At 41.0% G+C, this 23,439-nt stretch overlaps 1 protein-coding gene across 11 annotated transcripts in view; it reads left to right on the top strand.

Annotated features, from left to right (window-relative positions):
* The first annotated feature begins 3,543 nt into the window (after positions 1-3,543).
* Positions 3,544-23,439, top strand: part of celf4 (CUGBP Elav-like family member 4) — a 109,211-nt gene continuing 89,315 nt past the window's right edge. The window contains exon 1 of one of the 11 annotated variants that reach the window (XM_011475142.3): positions 3,544-4,491. In XM_011475142.3, the coding sequence (XP_011473444.1) occupies positions 4,215-4,491 (277 nt within the window). In that variant the 5' untranslated portion in view covers positions 3,544-4,214. The remainder of the gene's footprint in view (positions 4,492-23,439) is intronic. The other 10 variants (XM_011475143.3, XM_011475145.3, XM_011475144.3 and 7 more) reach the window with 10 other exon arrangements.

The following is a 23,439-nucleotide window of genomic DNA, read 5'->3' as shown; positions in this document are numbered from 1 at the left end:
CTCTGTCTGGAGCCTCAGGTTGCAGAATCCTAGTACATGCACATTTGGTCCAGTTGATCAAGGTTAACTTTGGAAACCTAATGGTTTATGCTTGGTTTTTGTTTTTTTATCTTGATGGCTATATTTGTTTTCTGCTACAGGAAGTTGTGCGCCGTCAGCAAACTTCCCCTGGAAGGCTACTTCCTCCACACATGACCCAATAAAATTCCGTTTTCTGAGAAAATCAGTCATAGTCTTGAATCTCCCAATTGTTGCTACCTATCTGTCTTTACATATATAAAAATTAAAACTAATAGTTAAAAGCCCATTAGTTGTCACACACCTTCAGTAGGTGTGTGAAATTTGTGCTCCTCATTTGATCCATCTCCTGGGGGAGTGGTGCAAACACAGCTACACTCAGGAACCATTTGGGGGTTAAACACCCCCAATCCAACCCCTTAATGCTTAGTGTCCAGTGGGAGGGCATTGGGTCACATTTTTTTAGTTTTTGGTATAACTCGACCATAGATTTGAACCCATGACCCTCCAGTCCTAGGGCGGAAACTCTACCTCAAGTTGGTTGCTACTCATTTACAGTAAACGTAATAATTCTAAACATACAGAACTTAAAGTGTGAACTGATTTTATTAAACTCATAAGAACACAGGCTGAGTTTGTAAATAGAGATATATTTTTTTTTCCCGTAACAAAACCTGCAGTCTTTAAAATACTGCAGTAATTTAGTTCTTGGCACATCCTTGCCAATCTCTAATAAATTGGCACTATTTAAGTTAAAGAGGACCTTCTTGCCCTCTTCGTCCCTCTAAACTTTCAGAGCATTTAGTCATGCGTCTGTCATTTTCTCATCCCTTTTTGCTCTTCCTCTTAAATTACTGGGAGGTGATATACAGCCTGGATGTCCCAAGGCCAAAGGAGATTTAGAACTTTGTCCCACGCCAATGAGAGATGGGAAAATACATTACTATGCAGAATAGGTAATTCTGAAAACGCCAGAGCACTTTAAGGGCACCCTGTGCAGATTATTAATCTATTTGTGTAACTTGGGTGCCCAGAATTTCATTTCCCTTTTCATTTATTTGCCTTGCTGCAACCGTTTACAGTGTTGAAACTAAAAATTGAAGCCATGACGAAGAAGTGAGCAATATTCCAAGTGGAAATAAGCTTCCCCCTGCTGTATGATTGCAAAGGTTCAGTTTTTGGGGGTGGGTAGATGGGAGGTGGGGGTGACCTCTTTATAGATTAGCTCAAATGGATGATTTGAGGAAAAATATCGAGTCCGTGTGATGACATCTGTTGCTCAAAAAAACCTTCCTTTGAGAAAAACATGGAGGTTTGTGGTTCCTGTGGAGTCAGCACCATGGACAGAGACTCAGTCAGAATTCAGCTTGCTTCATTATGAAAAAAGCAAAAGTGGGGTTAAACAAATAGATACGATTTCATTATATCAGGTATAAGGAATGTTGATGATTTGTGTGCTTTTTTTTAAACATGCTGAGCGCAAGGGGAATTTGCAAGTTGAAGTCTTATCACACCACCCAAATGGACCGTAATGCCATTTGGACAAAGAGGTGATACACAGTTACATGTCCTGCTCATTAATTTCGCTCTACTATTATTACCATCATGAGTCCAATGAGCTCAGAAACCAAAGTCATTCCCGTGCAAGCAGGTTTGTGTCACGGGGCAGACCGTGAAGGGACCATCGTGCCGCCGTTCCTTCCGTAATCACCACGGCAGTAGCCACTGAACATAATTACAATGATTTGTGCCCTCCCATTTCACTCTTGTATTAAAAAATATTGCTGGAGGTAAGTCAGGCGTGAGCGCAAGCAGGACCGCTGAGCTGAATGGAATGTGGGCCCCGAGGGGAAGCTTGAAGAGCAGAGCGCGGCCATGCCAAAAGAAGAAAAAAAAAAGGCCAATTCCTCTACCCTTTTTTGGCTCCTTCGTACTGTGAGAATGAGATGACATTATTGGGCCATTTAGCTGGCAAAAAAGGAATTATCTTATGTCTTAGTAGTGGGTGTGGTTGAAGGGGGAACCTTCAATCCCACAATGAAACCATATGGATTCAAAGCATTAATATGCGAGGTACTTCTGGCTGGTTTTGGCATGGTCATAGAGATGGAGGCTCCCTTGGGCAATATTTCACACTCTCTGTGAGATGATAAGGCGGGGACTGCCACATTTAAAAACACAGTCCAGCTTGAGATGCGAGTTCCAATGATGTTCCAATACACCACATAATGGCGTTGCTCAACACAATGATGCTTGATCCAAAGGAAAGGTTAATTTAATCTTCATAAACATTTCCACCACCCCTGGTGTTTTTTTATTATTATTTCTCTGAACTTCCAAAGGAATTACCCAACAATCAAAGGTTTTGCAGCTGTCCTGCCACCCACTAAATTATTTTTAAATATCTAATACTCAGAAGGTATTAGATATTTTATTTTTGGTTTTTACTATACACTGTACAATATTACTTTATTATACACAATATCAATTAGTATTTCACTTAGATTTTTGTGCATTTTTTCCCCTAATTCTTGCGTTATATGGGCAAAAGGAGCACTCCTGACCACGGTAAGAGCCACAGCTTGTTGTCACATCTGGTGAGATGGTCGATCTTGAAGCAAAAGTACATTTTCCCTTTAAAATCCCTCTTTTTATATGAGGAATGATTTTCCATCTGAGAAATTATGTTTTTAATGTATGCAAATCACTTCAGAGTGCTATAAATGCTGTAAATGGCTTCACTTAACTGTCAAATTAAGATTCCTTCTTTTTTATAAAAGAGTGACTTCCAGAGTAATCACCATTTTTTTTATGTTTAAAAAGGCTTGATTGATGGTATAAACCAGTGACATGTCATTTTATGCACTTTTACTGCAACAAATAGATTCTTACCAATTTTTATTGATTTTTTTTCACCCCTACAGTTATTATTATTAATATTACTTTTATTTATTAAGATTCTCCCTTTCTGGATACTCTGTTTCTTCCTTGTGGCCCCTCTGTGCGCCACTCGGCGGTGCTCGCAGACTTCTCGAAAAAAATCAAGTCGTCTATTTCCCATATTTTATTCTTTTAATAAACAGCAGAGGTAGTTAATAAGTCATCCATTTTCTTACTGATTTAAAAAGAAGATCAAATGAATCATTAAAATACACCAACATACATCTATTCGCCTGACAGATCCGCGCTTTTGTATGCGGGATGGCATTTCAGCACCACGGAGCTGTCCACCTTCCAGGAGCGCCTCTCTGCCGCCGGTGAGGAGGAGGAGGAAACTAGGACTTCCAACCTCCTGAAAACAGCTAAACATGATCAATCAGACCCTCAAACATGAATATAAGCACTCATTCATGTATATAAATATATATATGTTTTCATTTCTTTTTTGGTCAAATGAGAGAAGCGTTGCCTGTCAGCGTCAGTGGACGCGCTATCATTTGCTGTGAATAGGCGCACAAAGAACCGTATTCTCTATATCTTCCTATTTATAGACCCCCATCTCCCCTCCATGGAATGTACCACTGCCTCTTCCCATACGAAAAAGCAGGGGGTGGTGTTGGAGGGAAATATGCAGGGTTTATGGAACCGACTTTAAAGCGCCACTTTTTATTCCAACCTCCCCGCAGCTCCGGCAGAGATTGAGTCGGTCCTGTCCGTTTAAACCGAGAAGACACCCATACCGAGTCCTCAATGCAAAGGGGGAAAAAAAGAGAAAGGGATGCCAAGAAAGCTATAGGGCGAAGGAACGTGGGTGTAAATAGACAGTGAACGCTCCTGGTTTCTCTCTCTCTCTCTTCTGTCACCCTCCCCTTCTCTTCTCTCCTTTCCACCCTCTGTTTTTTTATGAAATCAATGAACGAGTTATTGGCTGGGACATAAATATAAGGAATCAAAGCCTCCACCGGGACCAGCGGCAGTGCGCCTTTTTGATATGTGTCTTCGCCAAACGCTACATGTGTCTTCAAGTCATTGTAAATACCGGCTTTGATAGGACGGGAGCGGAACCCTCTCCACCAACGGCTTGGTTTCGGAACCAAATCTGAGCTCATTTCTTCAGATTTTTTTTATATATTTTATTTTATTTTTTCTCTACAGTTTTTATTTTTTTGTTTTTATTTATTGAGTGCGTGCACCGATTCTTCACCATTGCTTCCTACTGCTTTTGCACCCACCCCAACTTACTGGCCGGTCTGAAGATGGCAACTTTAACCAACGGCCAGGTGGACGGCACCGTGCACGGTGTCGGAGTCGTGTCTGCCAGCACGAACGGGCTCGTGAACGGATTAAGCCACAGCCACAGCCCGGCGGGATGCCCGGCCACCATCCCCATGAAGGACCACGATGCCATCAAACTCTTCATCGGTCAGATCCCACGCAACCTGGACGAGAAGGACCTGCGGCCCCTCTTCGAGGAGTTTGGCAAGATCTACGAGCTCACCGTGCTCAAAGACCGCTTCACGGGCATGCACAAAGGTACCCACGCGCGCCAAAACACACCAAACAACTGTGGCTTTAGTTTGTGTTGCGGGAGCGGGGAGATGAGATCACGCAGGGATCGACGGCACAAGAAAACACGATTCTTGGCAGCTGGTGCGGATTCATGTGGCGCTGGAACCCGCAAGACTTTCCGCGCATTTTTGATTTTCTTGGGAGGGAATCAGCACAGATCATCAAGCTTCCTTATTCGCCTAGAAAGTCAATGATGTTTGTTTGTTTTTATTTATTTAACCCAAACATCCGAGTGACACGAAGCGGGAGTCACGACGGCGTGAATATGCGTGGGGATGAGGGGGAGCCACTCTCCTTTCATTCACACAGCACAAACCCCCCCACGTTATTAATTTCACCTGCTTTTCCACGGGAAGTCGTGCTTAATAACCCGCAGCAGAATGAGAATACACTCTCAACCTGCATGCGCGCGCGCGTGCGCATTTGTGCGCGCGCAGAGGGATGGTGCACGCCAGCATTTCGTATGTAAACATGTTGCATGTTATCATTCCTGCATCTTATTTTTTTTAAAGCCATAATTTATGTTTTCTTTTCCAATTATTTTCATTTCATTGAACGTTTATTTTGAAGAACCTGCCTGTCACATCTGTTGATTACAGTCAATACTCACCCATTTTGTTGTTGTTGTTTGTAAAAGTGTTGCAGGACACTTTAGTGGAATATTAAGCAGCAGCTTTTGATGCAACAAGAAAGACGGCACTTCAACTCTGTGATTTAGTTTGTCCTCTCAGGGGACTGGTTATTCTGCACAAATAGCCATCTAATGAGAGGTCAGTAATTGATCTACTGTACCTGCAGGACATCCCCCAAGAGGGGAGAAGAATCTAGAAGTCCTCCAGACCCTTGTCCTCCCAAATTAGAAGCTTCCTCCAGATCATGTAAACAAAGCCAGACATCCAGCATGTGTTAGGAGATGATTAGGATATACAAATAATTTCAGAGGGCGGAGATTGTCTGCAGGCATGGAGGGAAACCAAAGAGGTGGGAGAAGGTGTACGTAAGAGGGAATCTTTTATTAATAGCCCAGCTGTAGTAGTGACTCCCTCTCGGATGGTTAATCACCAGTGGCCCCGGAACTATAGGCACCGCTCGCCAGCTGATTCTAAGAACTGTCTCCTCACTGCGATATACGGCCCTGCTTCCTGGGCTGGGCCCCAGCTTTCATTAGCGAGCCCCCGCTGTGCTCATATTTTAACTAGCTGGAGGCACTACGCTCACTGGAAGGCCCCCACCAAGCCTCCGAAACATTTTCCTGAGGTTTCCGTGGAATTTGGCAACAAGATTGACAGCCAGAATCTTCCTTTTTATTGAAAATGATCTAAGAGGGAGCAGTAAACATTTGATTCTCCACAAATATTCAGCTTTTGTTAATTGGCTTTTAGCTTTTAACACATTTGTAATTGTCCTCCGTTTAAATCTGTTTGCTCTTTTCCTCCTCTTACCCCTCCCATCTACTCTTCAGCATCTTCAGGCTGTTTGCCTTTTTTCTTGTGTTCTGCTTTTGAGCAGAGACAGTCAAAGTGAGGGCACGATGACCCTTTATGGGATGACATGCTCCACTGAAGTAAAGTATATAGAACTGCCTGCCAGAAACTTGTCTCCCATTCCTCTCCTCCATCGTTTTTTTTTTCCTTTTCATTAACTCTGCCTGACACTCCTCACTTTCTCCTCTCCCCTTCTCTTTCCTGCGCTGACATGTTGGCTGTTCGGTGACGGTACGCTGTGCTCTGTAATGACTGGTTGTATAAGCTTGACGATGGAGATGAGCCGCTGTCAGTTTCCTTCACGGCTTTCTTCAGACGTCCCATAGTCACTTTAATGCCTCATCTGTGTACACCGGCATATTACTTCTCTCCAGACAGCATTGTACTTTAACAAAGAAATATGGATTAGCCATATAATTCAGGGCTGCTATGGCAAGTAATAAAAGGTTTCTGCTGTACATCAACAGGCCTTAAAACATGTCTTTGCTATGGTAATGCTTCCTCTGAAGAAAGAGGTCCTTATTATGGCTATTGTCAGCTACGTCTGTGATAGTGTTGCCATAACCCTCCCTATAATGACTCCATGTATCACTAGTAATCTAGTCTTTAGGATTGTGTCCCCTTGGAATGGAGGGAGGAGGGAGGCTGGGGACGGGGGTCGGCGGAGTTTGATAGCAGGAGCTGGGACACCAGTGCAGGCCTACATTCTTCCAATGATTTTATTTCTTTCCCCTCTGCGACCAAGTCATGCTAATAGAGGCCATTTATAATGGTCACCTACTGCTGCTGCTGCTGCTGCTGTGGAGCAACGAGACTCAGAGCCATGGCAGGCACAAAGAGCCGCCCTCTCTCCTCTCTAAGCTATGCAGCAGGGGAAGTGGCGATCTGTCGAAGAGCGGTTCCAGATATGATTGCTGCTACAATTCATCAGCCTGATTTCATTTCATAATCACTGCAGCAGTTGAGGAGGGATGCCACTGGAAAGACGTTGGCAAAGTGAGGGTGCTCCCGCTGCCTGTCACGCAGCATTTTTGTTTGCATAGCCAAACCTGCACCCCTTTGGAGTTTTTTTTTTTTGTGCAAAAACCACCTTCAATAAGTTATTTTTAATCCTTCTGGTGCCTATTTTGAGACAGAGGGTTGCCAAGAGTCAAAGTTGAATGTTATAATCTTATTCAAAGAAAGGTCCGGTCGTCCGGTTTGGTCTGGCAGAGGGATGTGGACTCGGAAAAGTCCACGCTTTTCCGGCGATGCATGAAATGAGCGGCAATGGCTTTTAAAGCATCCCATCAATTGATATCAATACCAACAAAGAAAACTATTTATGTTCTCACTTATGTTTTAGTAGGCCTGCAATTAAAGAAGAGGTGCAGCATAATGATCAATTACAATCTTCTTTCTTGTTTAAAGTTACTGCAGATGGTTCATACTACAGATGGAGGGGAAGAAATAATCAGTGCAGGTCATAAAAGGAGTTCTGCTTTCCTGCCAAATCAAAATTGGTTTTGATATTATTACAGGCTTTTTCATGAAACTGTGTCAGGGAGACAGATCTGGATCAGAACACATCAACCGCGTTGACTGAGGAAAGAAATATGAAAAGGCTCACGCTGTTTTTTTTTTATTCTGGACAATTAGATGTCACAGGTTTCTGTCTGCTCTGAAAAAGCGGGACAAAATCAAACTCGACTTTGAACAAAGGGAAAAGGCAAGGAGGGCTGGGTTTGTTCATGCTGCAGGTCCGCGTTAATGCAGCAAGCGTCCCGGACGAAAAATTTCACTCGGGTTGCATCATCCTCTCAGTGGGATCCTTCTCTCTCCTCCTCTCCCTCGTTTGGCTTGGGATGCCTCTGTGAGTGATTGTGTGTGTGAGTGCTCTGCCTGGCCCAGAATGCTCAGCTCGCCACAGAATGCACGCTCAGACCCCCCACCTATATTTGGACCAGTGTCCACCAAGACACATCCCAATCGATTTGGCCTGTTGTCGAAGAAAAGTGGCGGCGTGCCACGGAGAAGGTCACTAAGAACAGTCGACCACCAACGTCGTGCCACACCCACCGCCCAGTCCTGTCAGAGCCCAGAACTGCCAAGCAACAAGAAGTAAACAAGAGGCGGAGTCTGAGCAGCGAGTAATTTGTCTGGTGGAGCATTGTCAAGGCACTGCTGCCTCTGTTGTCCATTATTATTGGAGGGGGCTGTCCGCTGGGGGGCCGGCTGATGGCCGAGCTGGGAGCCAGTTAGTCACAGTGAGAGATGGCCCGAGCAGGCCAAAGGAGGGAGAGCCAGTGGAGCCCTTGCAAGGATTAGCATGCTAACAGCAGATTAGGAGTTATGTGGCCTGTCAGGTAGGTGGATCCCTGTGGCTGCTCTGACCTCGCCCATCCTCTCATTAAAATCCCTGACCTTTACATGCAAAAAGAGGCACCGTGGACAGACATGCACCATCCCATCCCACCAGATTGATAGGAACTAACTAACATCAACACTTGAATAGTGTCAGGAACTATATATAGGTTGAAGTTTTTTTAGACCAGGGGTGTCCAAACTTTATCCAAAAAGGACCAGATTTGGTGAGGTGGAAATGTGTGAGGGTCAACCTTTTCGCCTGACATTTTTTCAACTATTATAATAACATTCAATTTAAATGAACCATTCAACATCCCATTCCAATCATCTTATGATCTGTTGTAAAATCGTTCTCATTGGTCTTTTAATTATAAATATGCTGTTTTTAGCCAAGATATAGTTAGTACAGACTGGCAGTAGATCATGAGAAATTTGCTTCTGATTTTTCATTTAATAACATTAAATTTAAATAAACTATTTAATGAACATTTCATTGCAGTGGCATACTTTTCATATGTTACCATTGAACGTAAATACATAGAAATACGTTTTTGCCAAAATTACTGTCAATTTGTCTATATTCTTCACCGTTCATTCCTAGTCAGGTTGTGGTGGATTACAACGGCTTTTGCTGTAATTTAGCCAATCACAACAAATAGTGTAGAAAACGTTCACGTGGTTTTTAGAAGGAGCTGGGGGTCAGATGATATTGCCTTTATGAGAGGAGCCTGGAAATTTGGGCTATAGCCAGACTTTGGACATGCCTGTTCTAGATAATATAAATCCTATACAGCAAATGTTTGCGCCAAAAGTGCAGGAACTTGCTTCTGATGTGTAAAAAAGGTCTCATCATTATCATGTCACTCTGAAGTTAATTCATCTTCAAGTGAAATGGATTTTTTTTTTTTCATACAGAACTGAGGGAGGTTGCCGATGTCAGCAGTTCTCTGAGCAAGATAAAGAAGTAAAAAATAAAACACTGCTATACTTCAAATGGGAAGTTAATTTTCCTTTTTTTTTTAAAGCAGCACTTCGATCATCCTGATCCATCTTAGGTGGTTCTATTTTCGTCCCCGCCAGCTGCGCCAGATGTCAATATTCTGATACGCAAAAAAGACAGAAAAGTGACCCGGTGCATGCAGCGAAAGGCATTTCTGCCAACTCTCTGTGCAGAGAGGAAAAGCTTTTTTCTGTTGTGACACAGTTAAACAGTCCAGAGCTGGGTCAGAAGAAAGTCGGCTCTAAATGTTTCATAAACATCTTGGTCCATAAAAAGATGCTGAGATGCTGGATGTCCCTCTGTCCCCTCTTTCTTCCAAAGTAGCTTTTATTTTACCATGTCTCCCTCACCGGTGTACCACTCTTCCAGAGGTTTTTTTCTCTGTTTTTTTTTTTTTTTACAAACTACTCCCCGAAGAGGAAAATACTCTGGTTTTCAGGGTTCTTGCATCAGCTCAGTATCATTGTGCTTTATAGTGAATTTTTAAAGAAGCTCTGCAGTATTTAGCTGCCTTAATAAAACTTTCTGGCTTCCTTGTTTCAGATATTAGCGACCCGTATGTAAGATATGAAATGCAGTATATTGAAATACTGTAGAATCCTGCATGTATAATGTTATTTTTTTATCACATCTACTATCTATCATGCTCTAGGGAAAAAATAAAGATTAAAAAAAAAAAAACCTGCATTTTGATTTTGTGTCCGAACTATTATAGCTATCATAAGAATAACATAAATATAGTAATTATATTATTTTTTAGTTGAAACATCAAAGTCTTGGTTCAATAGTGTGGTATTTGTATTTTAATTACAGCTGGGCAAAAAACAGATTTTATCAATTAATTCTAATTTGACATTTACGAATATTTATCAATTCATCCCTCTATTTCCTTAACCCACTATCTAGATCCCTTTTGGAGTCACGAGGTTTTCCCAGCTACTGTTGGGCAAAGGCGGTGTACACCCTAGATAGGTCGTCAGTCTGTCGCAGGGCACACAATCACTCCCACACACTCACACATGCACATATACGATGGACACTTTAGAGAAACCAGTCTACCTATCAAGCGGGTTTTTGGACGGTGGGAGGAAGCCGGAGTGTCTGGAGAAAAGCCACACACGCACATGGGGAACATGCAAACTTCACACAACTGGACTTTGCATGTCTAGGGTTATCTTTCTGTGTGGCTAGAGCGCTAACCACTGCGCCACCTTGCAGCCTTTCAAGAAAAAATAATATTTTTTGGAAAATCTGGATTTTATTTTACCCAGCAACCTGCTCTCTTAGTTGGGAGTAACGCCAACTCATCCATCTCCCACAAGGCGAATATGGCAACTAGCAGAGAGGAGTTTCTTCCTAAAATAGGAACAGTTTTTTCAGTTCTAAGAAACTGGTTTGTTGTTGCGACTTCAGATTTGGAGGAACAAACCGCAAAATCTGTTTAAAGGTTATTGCTACCAAAAGTGGTAGTACGACAAATTTGTTCCAATGACCGCTGAGCTCCTATTTAGTTGCACTTGAGTTGAGTTTTGGTTATTTAGCAATGAAGATGTTAAAACAAAAGAACCTCTGTTAAATATAGTCTAATTTTTGTTTGAGAAAGTAAAGGAAGGGAGAAAAGTCAATTAAAATCAAATTCAAATTAGGTGTGAATAAATCTGAGATTTAATTTTTAGGTCGTATCGTTCAGCCCGAATTTTAATTGGATTTTATCTAAAAAAAAAAAGTTGCATAGTCAGAAGATTAAATAGACTTGACTTTATCCGCGTATGTCCCTCCCTCTGTGTTTCTGTATAAATCTTTTTGCCTTTATTTACTGCAAAGCTTTTCAGGATAAGTTGTGGTTCAATTTTTAACGTTCAACAACAATTGCAAACACGTCCTAAGGTCAAACCCGTTCAAAGCCCTAATGATGCACACAACAGGTCCACCTGCGGCTCTGTGCTGCAGAGACATTCCTCAGGAAAACAGCATGACACAGCAGCATTATGAAAAATGAAGCCAAAGTTTGTCACATCTAACTGTGGCAGCAGCCCATTAATGCTTACATTGCGAGCATTACTTCTTATCACATAACCTGCTGCAAAAGTTTCATCTTCCATCTGAGGTATTGTGTTCCGGTATCTTTCTGTGCTTTATTGCTCTTTTCTTGCTTTTCTAGTGGTTGGCTTCTGCTCTAACGCAAGGATTTGCAAAAACGGATGCTGCAGACACTTTGATGCCTGTACCTTCAATTTAACCTCTTAGCCTGTACGACGTAGTGGCATATTACATAAACAAATCGCTCTGCTTTGGTGATTTATGGTTCATAGAAAGTTGAATTGATGTTTATTCTCTACAAAATTGCAGAACATAACTCAAAGTGGCGTATCTAGGTCTGCCGAGTAAGATATTCTGGAGTGGGGATTACAGAAGCCGTGTACTGTTTGTCCCAGACAGAAAGCACGACAAACACTGGTGAGCATGTGCAACTTGTCAAGCCAGATGCAATTTTGAGCCTTCTCTGTATGCGCGCATTACACCCTCCTATGCTGTGTGTCGACTGGAGTGGCCCCCGCTTCGATTCACTTTCTCCCCCATCTTCCTTCATGCCTATTTTATGTCCGTCAATTAAAAATGCACCACGTTGACTTGTAAGAGAAGGTGGGAAGGGAGGTTAGGGCTTTTCAAAGATCCCTCTCAATTATTCACAGCCAGGTTTAATTCAGAAGGAGGAGGATTAATAAGTCATGCCAAAGTTTTCCAAGGTTTGGGTGGCAGATGTAATCCAGGATGTTCAGACAAAACTGTCAGAGGCATCAAACCAAACGGAAGTGTTTGTCAGATGCGCATTTCCACTTCCTGTTCTGTTTTAGACAATAAAGAGAAAGGAAACAGAGTGATTTGTTTTTTTACTCATTTAACCAACTGGTGCAGATCACAAAAGAGAACCAGTTTAAGCTCATTATGGCAAAACTCTGCAGTTATACATCAAATATTACTCCTCGTATCATTGGAATTACACATAGGCAGAGTAGATTAAGGCTTTATCCTGTCCTGTTGGTTGGAGAGCAGTAGAAGAAAACATCGCTGCAGAGGGAGATGGTGCAAGAGTGCGTAAAACGACAAGAAGCTGAAGACAGAGAGGGGGAGAGGGAGAGAGAAGGAAGGAGAATTACTGGGATGTTGAAACAGGGATGATGTAAGAGAATGCGTGAAAAGACGCAAGGGAGATCCGCGGAGCAGAGTTTGGGTGGGGGCTGCACACAAAGGCAGAGAATATTAACAGGCAGAGCAACATAAAGCTGAGCGGAGATTGTTCAGAGAGGTGGAGAATAAAAATGGAGGGAAGCAGAGATTGCTCAACGTCTGACCGAGGACGAGCAGAACAGACGAGGGGAAAAGACGAGGAAAAACGACGGGCAAAAGGGAGAAGCAGAAAGAGCCGGGGACTCCCAGAAACAGATGTCGCCGTCTCTGGTCTGGGCAGATTGATAGCTTCTGGCCCACTTCCATGCCAGGCTCTGACCCCTCTGTCCTCTGCTGTAATTTATAGGCTCCGTTTTGCCAGATTTAAACACCACTCTGTGGCCATCATGGCTGGAAAAAGGGAGGATGACCTTCCCGAGATGGGGGCAGAATTAGACCCCTGCAGCTCTCAGCTGCCCCACGGGTAAATAAGCAAGTGCCCTCCATATTGGCATGATCTCTTACAATGCATTAATGTGACAGATCTTATGTTTACCTCGTCATACCTGCGTAAGGCTCCTTCCCAGATGACCCTTTGGGGTTTGTCTGTGTGCCACGCATTTGTGTGTTCATGTCAGGACGCACTTTGATCACATAAAAATTATAAGTCTGAAGAAATCCCCATAGGATTTGAACTGTAAGATTTTTAAAGACAACAAAATCTTTATAGGCCTACTTTTGAGATTATTCTTTTTCTGTATCGCATTGGCGCACTATAAGGCACACCGTCTATTTTCAAACTTATGTCATGGTTAAGGCGCACCAAACTTTAAGGCACATTAAAGCGAGATAAGAGTCAGAAATAACTCTGTCAGTTAGTCAAATTTTATTAACTCCATTCACAGTACTTCTAGAATTTGTTTGTAACACGCTACATGTTAGCCACGTTGAAGCGTAAGTATATTTACATTACCTGTAACTCCCAACCTTGTTTGAGACACATAAAAAAAACTGTCTGATCCTGCTAAAACAAATGTTACTGTGACCACGCTAACTCTCGTCCTTCATTGTAACATGTAAAAAACACACAGCACGACACTGCTAAACATTAGCTATGTTAGCATATTTAAATTACCTGTTACTACCAACCTTGTTTGCAGGAATTATAAAAATAACTGATAGCACTAAACAAATGTTACTGTTTCTATAGGTGTGTCCAAATTTGAGGGCTGCACCCTTTCATCCTGAGTGAAGTTGGTCGGGTCCTTCGTTGAGTGGGTAGCCCAGATGTTAACGGCTGTAAGTTTGGATGAGTCTAGCCAATTCCAGACGTTACATAGGAGAAAGTCCTGTCGCCTAGCAACCGCGAGTCCCAAACAGAGAGGAGTATGGAACAAGGCATGGAGCTCAAAATTTTTCTTGGCTTCTTTGATCCAACTTTTAATCTTGTAACTATTAAGAGGTGTAATTATCTCCAACTACGGGTCTGCTTCACAGTCCGCCATTGTCAGAAAATCTACTGGTTCTGCAGCAATGCATCTTGGGATATGGACGGCATAGAAGGATACACCAGACCAATCATGGAAATTGGGAAAAAGAAGGCTGTATTGGTTGGCCGCATTTGAAGGAGTTTTTGAATTTGGACAGCATTTGTCTTGGTGCTGTGACGTAAGCAGCCTACAAATGCAGCCAAGGAAGAGCGCAGCACTCCAATATGGACACAGCCTTTGCTAACTCGCAACCTTGTTAGTTACATGCAAGAATACACAGTCTGACACAGCTACATGTTAGCCACATAAGCGTATTTACAATACCTGTAACTTTCTACCGTGTTTGCATGATGTAAAATAACAGACTGATAACGCTCAAAAAAACGTTGCTGTGACCACGATAGTTCCCAACGTTGTTAGTAACACGTAGAAAAACGCAGTCCCACATCACTATATGTTAGCCGCGTTGGCATATTCACAATAACACCCAACCAAACATTTTTACAGAGTGGTGTGTACCTCTGAAAACCACTTCAACATTAGTAAGAATAACCAGAACAAATTGATAACTCTTCTAACTCTTCAATAGAAGGCGCTCTGTCGTTTTGATGAAACAAATTAGGCCTTTTAAGTGCAAATTATAGTGCAGAAAACACAGTGATTTTATTTAGGTCAAGTTTTTTTCTTATTTAAATGCATAACACTCCTCTCTTTAGCCGTTCACACTTGTTGAAAATTCTAATCTTTTAGATGTTGGCTGTTTCTCCAAACACTCAATACCCAAGTCTAACTAAGTAAGGCAGAGTTTCAAAACTTAAAAATAAAAAATAGTTCTTGGTTATTATAAATTAATAGCTTTTCACATTCAAACATACTTTATTGATCCCTGAAGGGAAATTAAAGTTCCGCTTTTATAAAGTCAGCTTTTTACTCAAATTGAGGTAAATTATGGTTTGAAAAATAAAGTAAATCTTGATAAATTGGTGAGAGGAAAGGCACACTGTGAGCAGATGGTTATGTGGCTCAAAGGCCATCATGCGTTCAAAATTCAAGCGCCAACGATGCAGAGTGAAGAAGGAAAATAGGGAACAATGTGTTTGTGTTTTCTGTAAATGTTGCTAATAAAGTTTTTTTTTTCATGTTTACACATTTAATATAATGTTTCTTTAATCCTGCAATGAGACTTCAGCTCTTTGGACAAACTCCTGCTTGCAGTGAAAACTGCTTGTTGCACTATTAAATTTATCAAGCTCTTGTTTTGTATCAAATGATGGTAAATGTTAAATGAAGAGACAATTGCGATGTGTTTTCCGTTTCGCTAAGGGTGGTTTGTGTGCGTCTCTGTGTGTGGCTGTGTTGCCTTGTGGGCTAACCGGGCTCTCTGGCTCAGCTGGTTCTGTGTTTGGTCATTCAGAGCGATACCTCAATGCACAAATCAGCCCAGGGAATGATCTGGACAGAAAGCCTTCAGCAAATTATTAAACATTTGCAATTTAATGGCTTCGGAGCTCTCTCCCAACCTTGCTCTGGTTCCAATGAGACACAGCCTATTAGTTTGGACTTTATTCACAGTACAGGAGATGAGAATCCAGGCCAAGCTTCCACATACGCCGCTTCACTCGGGATGGAATGTTCTCATGAGGTTGGAAGACACTGAAGTTTTTACACATACATCAGTGTGTGTGCTGGGTGTGAGTGACGGTGAGTTATATAACATATAATTCTGAAGTTTGAGGTCCACGGGAATGTGACCAACGCTCCGGAACTGTTTAAGCCAAAGTGGACTTTGAGCTAACCATGGAGGAAAAACACCATTTGAAGTAAATAAAAAAAATAGAGGCTGCAATTTCCCACAATGAATCCTTAAAATCTCTAGAGCTGCTGGAAGGGTGTCATTTAGACAAAAAAAAAAAAAGCAAAACTTGAGCTTTTGGCAAACATGATCCCAAATGCAAAGCAATATCAGTGTTTTTTTTTTTTTTTTTATCAGATTTTTATTGATTTCTGGTCCATTTTATGTGATTTAACATCCGTCAATGAAGGATTATTGTAGAGGTTTTTCTTCATTGAAAGAAATGCACAGACTTTTTTTTTTGTCCAGGCCTGTATGTACACTTCTAATTTGCCTCTGAATGTCCTGATTCGTGCAGGAGGAAGCCAAGCTTTCTAAATGAGCTGGATACAATTGACTGCCAAAAGGGCTGAATTTCTATAATTATCTGTGGCTGGAGAGCCAACAAAAGGGGTTTTGAAATCAAAAGTTTTGCCAAAAGCTTTATTAGCCTGATGACAACAAAATCTTCCCTCTCTCCACTTATTTCATAAGTTCCTGTGTATCTTTAAACTGTTTTGAGTTTTCCTGTCCTAATGTTATAGAGCTTGTACAGTTTTAGCCTTCTTTAAAAGTCTTTTAAGGCTTTTAAATTATAATTGTTGTTTTCTAGGACATAGTTTCTGCAGATTGGCAATAGTTCATTTGAAATTCACCTCTGAGTTTTGGGCGGGGTTTCCTGCTCTGTTTGAAAAACAGAGCAGTGAGTTTGTGGCCTGCCTAGTGCAAATACGCTCTCTTTCAAATGACAATTTTTTGTCTGCTCCTGATTCACAACAATTTACACAAAGAAATACTCTGAAATGCAATTTTAAACTTAACTTTCTTTATATATGTTCTCCATCATTAGAACAATGCCACAATGTTAAAAACACCAAAAACACAATTTTTATTGGAGTGGGTCTCTAAGGGACTCTTGGAGATGCGGGCGGGGTTTTGTCTTTTTTGTCTGTACACCTTAAGAATGGCGGATAACTGTGTTTATTTTAGGTACTGGAACCACTGGATGTCTTTCATCTGTCTTTGGCACTGTGACTGGAAGTGCATGTTAGCTTTGCAAACATCTTAATTGTGTTAAATGGAGGAAAAAGGGGGGAGATTAAAAGCCATTATGGTGTGTTGTGTGAGGGGTGTGCTATTCCCGGGATGGTGCTTTTGTTCACTTCGGCGAAGCCGATGATAGAGTTTCACCTTGAAATTTAATGCATACCCCGAAACGCTGTCACTTCCCAAACAGTTGCTGTCCTTCAGTCCTGCTGCTCAACACGCCATCATACTCTACATTTCATCGTGCCATCGCTTCTTTTTTCACCCATTTTCACGTCTCTTCGGCCTCTTTGATACTTTTCTCTTTGTTGCCGCCGTTTTTCTCTGTCACTCACTCTCCTCTGTCCGTTTGTCTGTCTGAGCATCAGATAATCTCACTGGGGGAGACTTTAGAGGACTCTCCATCTGTGTATAAATAGCTGTGGATGAATTATTGAGGGACCTGGGGTTGCTAATAATCCCGTAGGACCCATCTGACAATGACACAGAAGATGGAGGGAAAACAATTACGAAGGCTTTCTCCTTCAAAATAGTAGGAATAAGGGGGGGTGGGGGCTCGCTGGCCTCTGGGAGCCTCCTCCTGGGGCCCAACATCTTGGCTAATAAACCCAATTAAGTCTCTGGAATCAGTTGGAGCCCCCGGAGCGTCCTCTCTCTTCCTTCCCTGAACGCCACGCGGCAACAGGAAGTGTAATGATTCATGTTCCCCCCACTGCATTTGGATCATACTGTCATCTCCATCTTCCAGGTTGGCAAGGCGGACAGGACAGGACAGGATGTCCGCTGAGGCCGGATAATAGGACAGGGAGTGGAAAGGAGAAGAGAGACAAGTAGAGTGGAGAGGAGAGGAGCACAGAGGAATATTAATAGGTGTGTTTATCCTAGTGTTTTTTTACTGAAGGGACAAGACATGGGACCATTCCCACGACAGAACAAAAACACGTAGTCCTCTTAGTGCTTCATCTGTGTATCTGCCTCTTTGACTGTGTAGAGTAGACAAAACACTAGAGACAGCCATTAAATTGACGATTTATTAAAAAACACTTATCTACTGAAATATTCTAAACTAGCATTGTTGTTTGGCATTACAAGTAATTCCTTAGTCACATGCACCTGAACGGGGGTTGACCCATACAAGTGCTGCGATTTTCCTTGGTTGCCGAGGCTCGTGGACGGTCGTAGACAGGTACGGCCGCAGCTTAAAGGGAACGCAGGTGTGTCCTGCAGTTCCCCTGAGGCTAGTGCAACTTTGAGGTGGTATTTTGTTAAGAAAATTAAGAAAAATACCCTCAGGGACCAATCCGTTTTGTAAAAATGAAGATTTTTATTTCATGAAAAACTCATTTTGAATCCCCAAGGGTTTCTAGACAAAACGACTGAGACAGGATGAGATTGGATTGTTATTATTAAAATCATAATTTTGATCGTATAATCATGTATCAGATAAATTTAACCCCGAACAAATTATGGAACTTTTTCTTACAATGAGGCTAGAAAAGGATTTTTACAATAAAAACGAGGTGTCTGCAGGAAGATGTTTTGTTCATTTCTTGCCCCGGAAATTTTTGCGGTATGTCAGCAAAAAGGTAGAGAAATAAATGATGGTTTTCAGAGGAACAATCTTTTTTGCATGTAACTTCTTTAAAGGATTGTATGATGAGGTTTAGGAAATTGACTTTTTTCTGTGAGATATTTCTAAATATGAATGCTAATGAAAAAACAAAACAAAACATTGGTTTAAAAGTGTCTAAAAAGAAGCAATGTAACATAAATACGTGACTAAAAGTTTGAAAAAATTTGAATAAAGAAACCCAAAGACTTCTAAAACTGTTTTGTAGATTGATGAGGCAAAATATAAAGACCTACGCCAAAGAAAAGTGTTTTATTTTTTTGTGTGTGTGGTGTTTTTAATATGTTCTTTTAGTATTTTTACCATGAGGGAGGACAGATATAAAATAATTTAAGATCAAAACTGATTTTCTTCGTATTTCTTTATTCAAATCATGATGTATCAGGAGCAGATTAAAAACCCACCGTTTGAGACAGCTTAGGCTTGTGAAGCAGCAACTGTAATGGGCTGCCCAAAGTCTCCCTGCTCCGCTCCATTCTGATGCATCCACTTGCAGACAAATAGATCCACTAACATCTTCATTTTCCTCGTCTGAGCTGACAACTGGTGTGTTTTTGCTTATGTTTTGTTGCTTGTGTCCTTATGTTATTATTGCACTTATTTTTTACTTTTGTGTTTTTTTTACCTTTTAGTTGTTTGTTTTTTGTGTTTTGTAATATTTTTAGCTTTTAATGTACAGCACCTAGCTTGATTTTGGTCATTTTAAGGCGCTATAAAAATAAACTGGAGTCAAGTTGACAATTGGTTAAAACTGGGTCATGTGAATTTGCATGAACTACAGCAGGATGAGTCAAAAAAATAAAATAAATAAAAGCTTTAGAAAACGCCTTAAGCCAAACTATCGTCGCAACATTTCAGTTTGGCTGATTTCTGAACTATAGCTAAATGTAACTCCCAAAACATTTTCAGAAACTGAAGTGATATTATATACGAAAAATGGGCCAAAATTCCTCCACAACAATGTAAGGGTGTGATTGCATCCCGCAGGAAATAAAACTTTCAAGTTATTGCTTGTAAAGGTGGATCTACAGCAAAAAAATCATTGGAGGGATCTGTTTTTTTTTTTACATATCTTTTAGCACTTTAATGACGATACAATCAATAATGATGTGGAGAAATACTATTTTCATTCTAACACATACAAAATCCACAGAATCAAAATGTGGTTTTCTGATTTTCCACAAGTCTTCTAAATGTGACTAAATCATTTACGGGGCTAAAATCAGGCGGAGAACCACAACCCTTCTAGTTATTGGAGTTAGTTGTTTGAGTGGGACGTTATGTTTATTTTATTTTATCGTGGGGGGGGGTGTCCTAATGATGCATTTTCTACTTCATTGATTCAATGGCTCCGCTCTTCAGTAAATCCTTCACATGCAACACATTAAAGCCGGCTCTTTTTCCCTCCTTCACCGATCGATTAGCACAGCTTAGAGACACCACTCCTGCAAGCTGGCCAAGAGATGGGACTTGTTATCCCTAAAACTCACACTCACACACGATAAAGAACACACCCAATTACAAAGGTCCGGGTTTTTTTATTGTAAGAAAACCACACGGTTTTCAGTGTTCACCTGAACAGGAATCTTAGAAAAGAAATCCTCACTTGTTTTATTTTCATTATATTCATGATATAGGGGTTCAATGGGGTATCAGAAATGCATTTATAAAATCTGATCCAAATAGTTATCTAGGGTCAAAGCCTTTTTTTTAAACAGAAACCGTGAAGCATTAGGCCCTGCAAAAGCACACTGATCTAGTAACTTGCAGTTCTTTTTTTTATTTGGCGCAATTATGTATTTTATCACAATATATTAAAATTAATAATAACTCAGAAGAAACTTTTTCTGAACTCCATAGTCCCCCAGAGCAGCGTAACGATTTCTCCTTCACATTCTCCATCTCCTCACCTGGGAAAGTAATTTAGTCACAACTGCAGTCACTTTATCCTTCTAGAAAGACCGCTTCCTGCACTTCACGAATATAAAATAATGTCCCTGATTTACAATGATATGCCTTTGAGATTTTCCCATTTCTGGATTATTAAAGCTTCCTCAGCCCTCCACTTCCTTAACCTCTTTACTCGTTGACTGCTTCTATATTACACTGGTTTTCCTTTTTGCTTATGGTCATGTATAAGGGAACTCGGCTTTCACGTCTTTCACAAATGAGTTCACCTCTTTTTTTTTTGAAGACTGCTCTTTTCTCAACCTCACTCCATTCAAATAATATTATAGGAAAGAGCGGCATTGATTGGTTTGTGAAACAGCGACTGTTTTTTAAAGGCCTGTTTTAGTCAATGAAAGGATGCTTGATGCGAATAATTAAAGTTTTTTCCTGTTTGCTCAGAGCAGAGAACCATTCTCCGAGCTCACATTGTAAGCTTCAAAGTGCTTTTTTATTTAATCAGGGTTTACAGCTGCCAGTTAAAGATTATAAGATGATACGGGAGAGAAGTTGGTTTGTTCTCTGAGACCTTGGTCATGTCCCCTAAAATAGCCTCTATCCTCAGTCTCTTTTTTCCATGTTGAGTAATGATCTGAAAGGTCAGCAGAGGTGAAGGGGATGTGAGCGACTGATGCTGGCTTTATTGAATCCCTCACAGCATCAAACCTGGAGGAAAACAAAAGGAACCTGAAGGGGTTTTTAACTTCCATAAGAAACATAGACATAGACAAACATTCCAAGACTTTTAAGCCGCCACGCAACTACAGGGGGTACAATTATTCTACACTTTTTATGACACTATATGCAACTTTAAAGACCCAGTCTGATAAAAAAAATTGTGTTTTTGGTGTTTTTAACATGTTCTGGTAGTATTTTTCACTTGATGGAGACATATATTAGGAAATTAAAGCTCGAAATCTCACTTCAGAGTATGTCTTTATTCAAATCGTTGTGAATCAGGAGCTGCCAAAAAAAAAAAAAATGCAATTTGTCCCACAAGCTACCTGCTCCGAGCTCTCAGCAAGCATCAGGGAGGGGGGGGGGGGTGAATTTCTTCTGAACTATTGTAGCTTTGCAGAAACTATGTCATAGAAAATGACACAGCTTCCCAGATTTCGACTAAAAACAGCATAATCATAATTAAAAGACCAGTCAGAACACTTAAAAAGATCAAAAGAGTGGGACTTTAAGTTTTTGTAAATTTTGTAGCTCTAAAGAAATAACTTGTCTTTTCTTTCAAAAATGCCTTTTTTCATTTATTTAGGCTGGAGCTGTTGTTGCCTTTTTTCCTTTATTCCCCCCACCCCCACCCCCACACCCACACCCACACACACACTCACAATCTAGTCTCTGTGTTCATTCTTTGTAAACTAAGGTGGCAAAGAAACCGCTAATGCTGGCCAAATAGGAAGCTTTTACTCCACTTTCCCAAAAATAATACTTATTAAGCTCATTTGTCTTGTTTTGACACACTTACGTAAAACCTGTTTTGACGTATAATGAAACAAAAATTGGATGAATTGGAGGGAAGTCAAGGAAGTGGAAGACATAGATGCTGAAGTCCCACATTAAGATTTTTCTATCAAAAATTGTTGAATAAAAACTGTTTTTTCTGCAGTATAATAGTTGCCTTTTAGAAGGATACATGTTTATCCAAGTTCATGTCTGACTGGGTTCGAGTGTCATGGATGCTAAAATTAGCGAGAGGTTTTTCATGGCTTTTTTTTTGTACAATTGGACCATTCGGGAGTATATCATTTACAAATAAATAAATAAAATAAATTTATACTGTATTCATCCCTCAATGGGGAAATTCTTCTCCGCATTTGACCCATCCCCTGGGGGAGCGGTGAGCTGCAGCTGAACCGCGCTCGGGAGGCAGTAGTGTTAAGGGCCTTGCCTAAGGACCCCCACTGGGTGATGTTAAGTGCTCGCCATTGATATGGTAATTGCCCCCCAGTACCATTGCTTATTCCCCTCCGGGAATCGAACCCTGGATTCCTGCATGGTAGCTTGTCACCTTACCAACCAAGCCACCCAGCCACAATGAGAACTGGACTGAGTGAGCATATCACCCCAGCCATTTTTCTGTGATACTAACGCCAGAAGAGCCAGAAGATGTCATTAAGCACTGATTGGTGCGAGTCGGTCTCAGTTAAAGTTTCTATGACAATCACTACCCCCAATCAGGATTGAGATTGTTGGAAGTCCCCAACCCCTCCACTGAAAGTGAACTCTGATTAAATCTTTCAATCAAACATTTTGAATGTTCGACGTGAGACCACATGCTTTTACTGAGACATCTGATTGGTCAGTTTATGACTTACAGAACTACAGAAAGAATATCTTAAAAAAATTGGATTCACAAGAACATGTTGAAAAAAGTTTCAGAACAAGAATGGTTAGTCTGACAAATATAAGACTGTGTAATATACTGTGTAATAGTCTATGGGATTTTGGCTTTCTAGAACCAGCGGGTTCTTCCTGTTTGGAACACTATACTATCAGGACAGGCTACTAGTGGCTACTTAGGAAACTGCACCTGACCTTTTTTTTAAAGCAACCCCTCACTTGAATATTACCTACAAACACGTTTGAACTTCAGGCACTTTACACAAGGGAAAATTTATTTTCTGGTGTTTTTTTCACCCCAATATCCAGCTTAAAGGACTAAAGGTTAAACAAAGCATTAGGGAGCCATTTGGAGAACGATGAAGGTTGTTGTAAAATGGTCTTTTTCACAGAACGTTGTTGCCTGATAAATTGCTTTTTCAGATGAGCGTTTTTTTCTCCACATTGCAACAAACTTTTAATTTAGTGGAGTTTAAAGCCCCATACAAAATAAATATTAACAATAAAAGGGCTCATTCTGAGAGTCCTTGTTTCCGAAATGGAAGGGCAGCTGCATCGTTCTTGAACCATCCATTTCTGCAGGAACATTCCGCTGTGGTACTCACCAGTGGCCATTT

This window comes from Oryzias latipes, chromosome 5 (assembly GCF_002234675.1).
Source record: "Oryzias latipes chromosome 5, ASM223467v1".
In the NCBI taxonomy this organism is placed as follows: Eukaryota; Metazoa; Chordata; class Actinopteri; order Beloniformes; family Adrianichthyidae; genus Oryzias; species Oryzias latipes.
The sequence above is the reverse complement of the archived record's forward strand: the minus strand, read 5'-3'. Positions and strand labels throughout refer to the sequence as shown.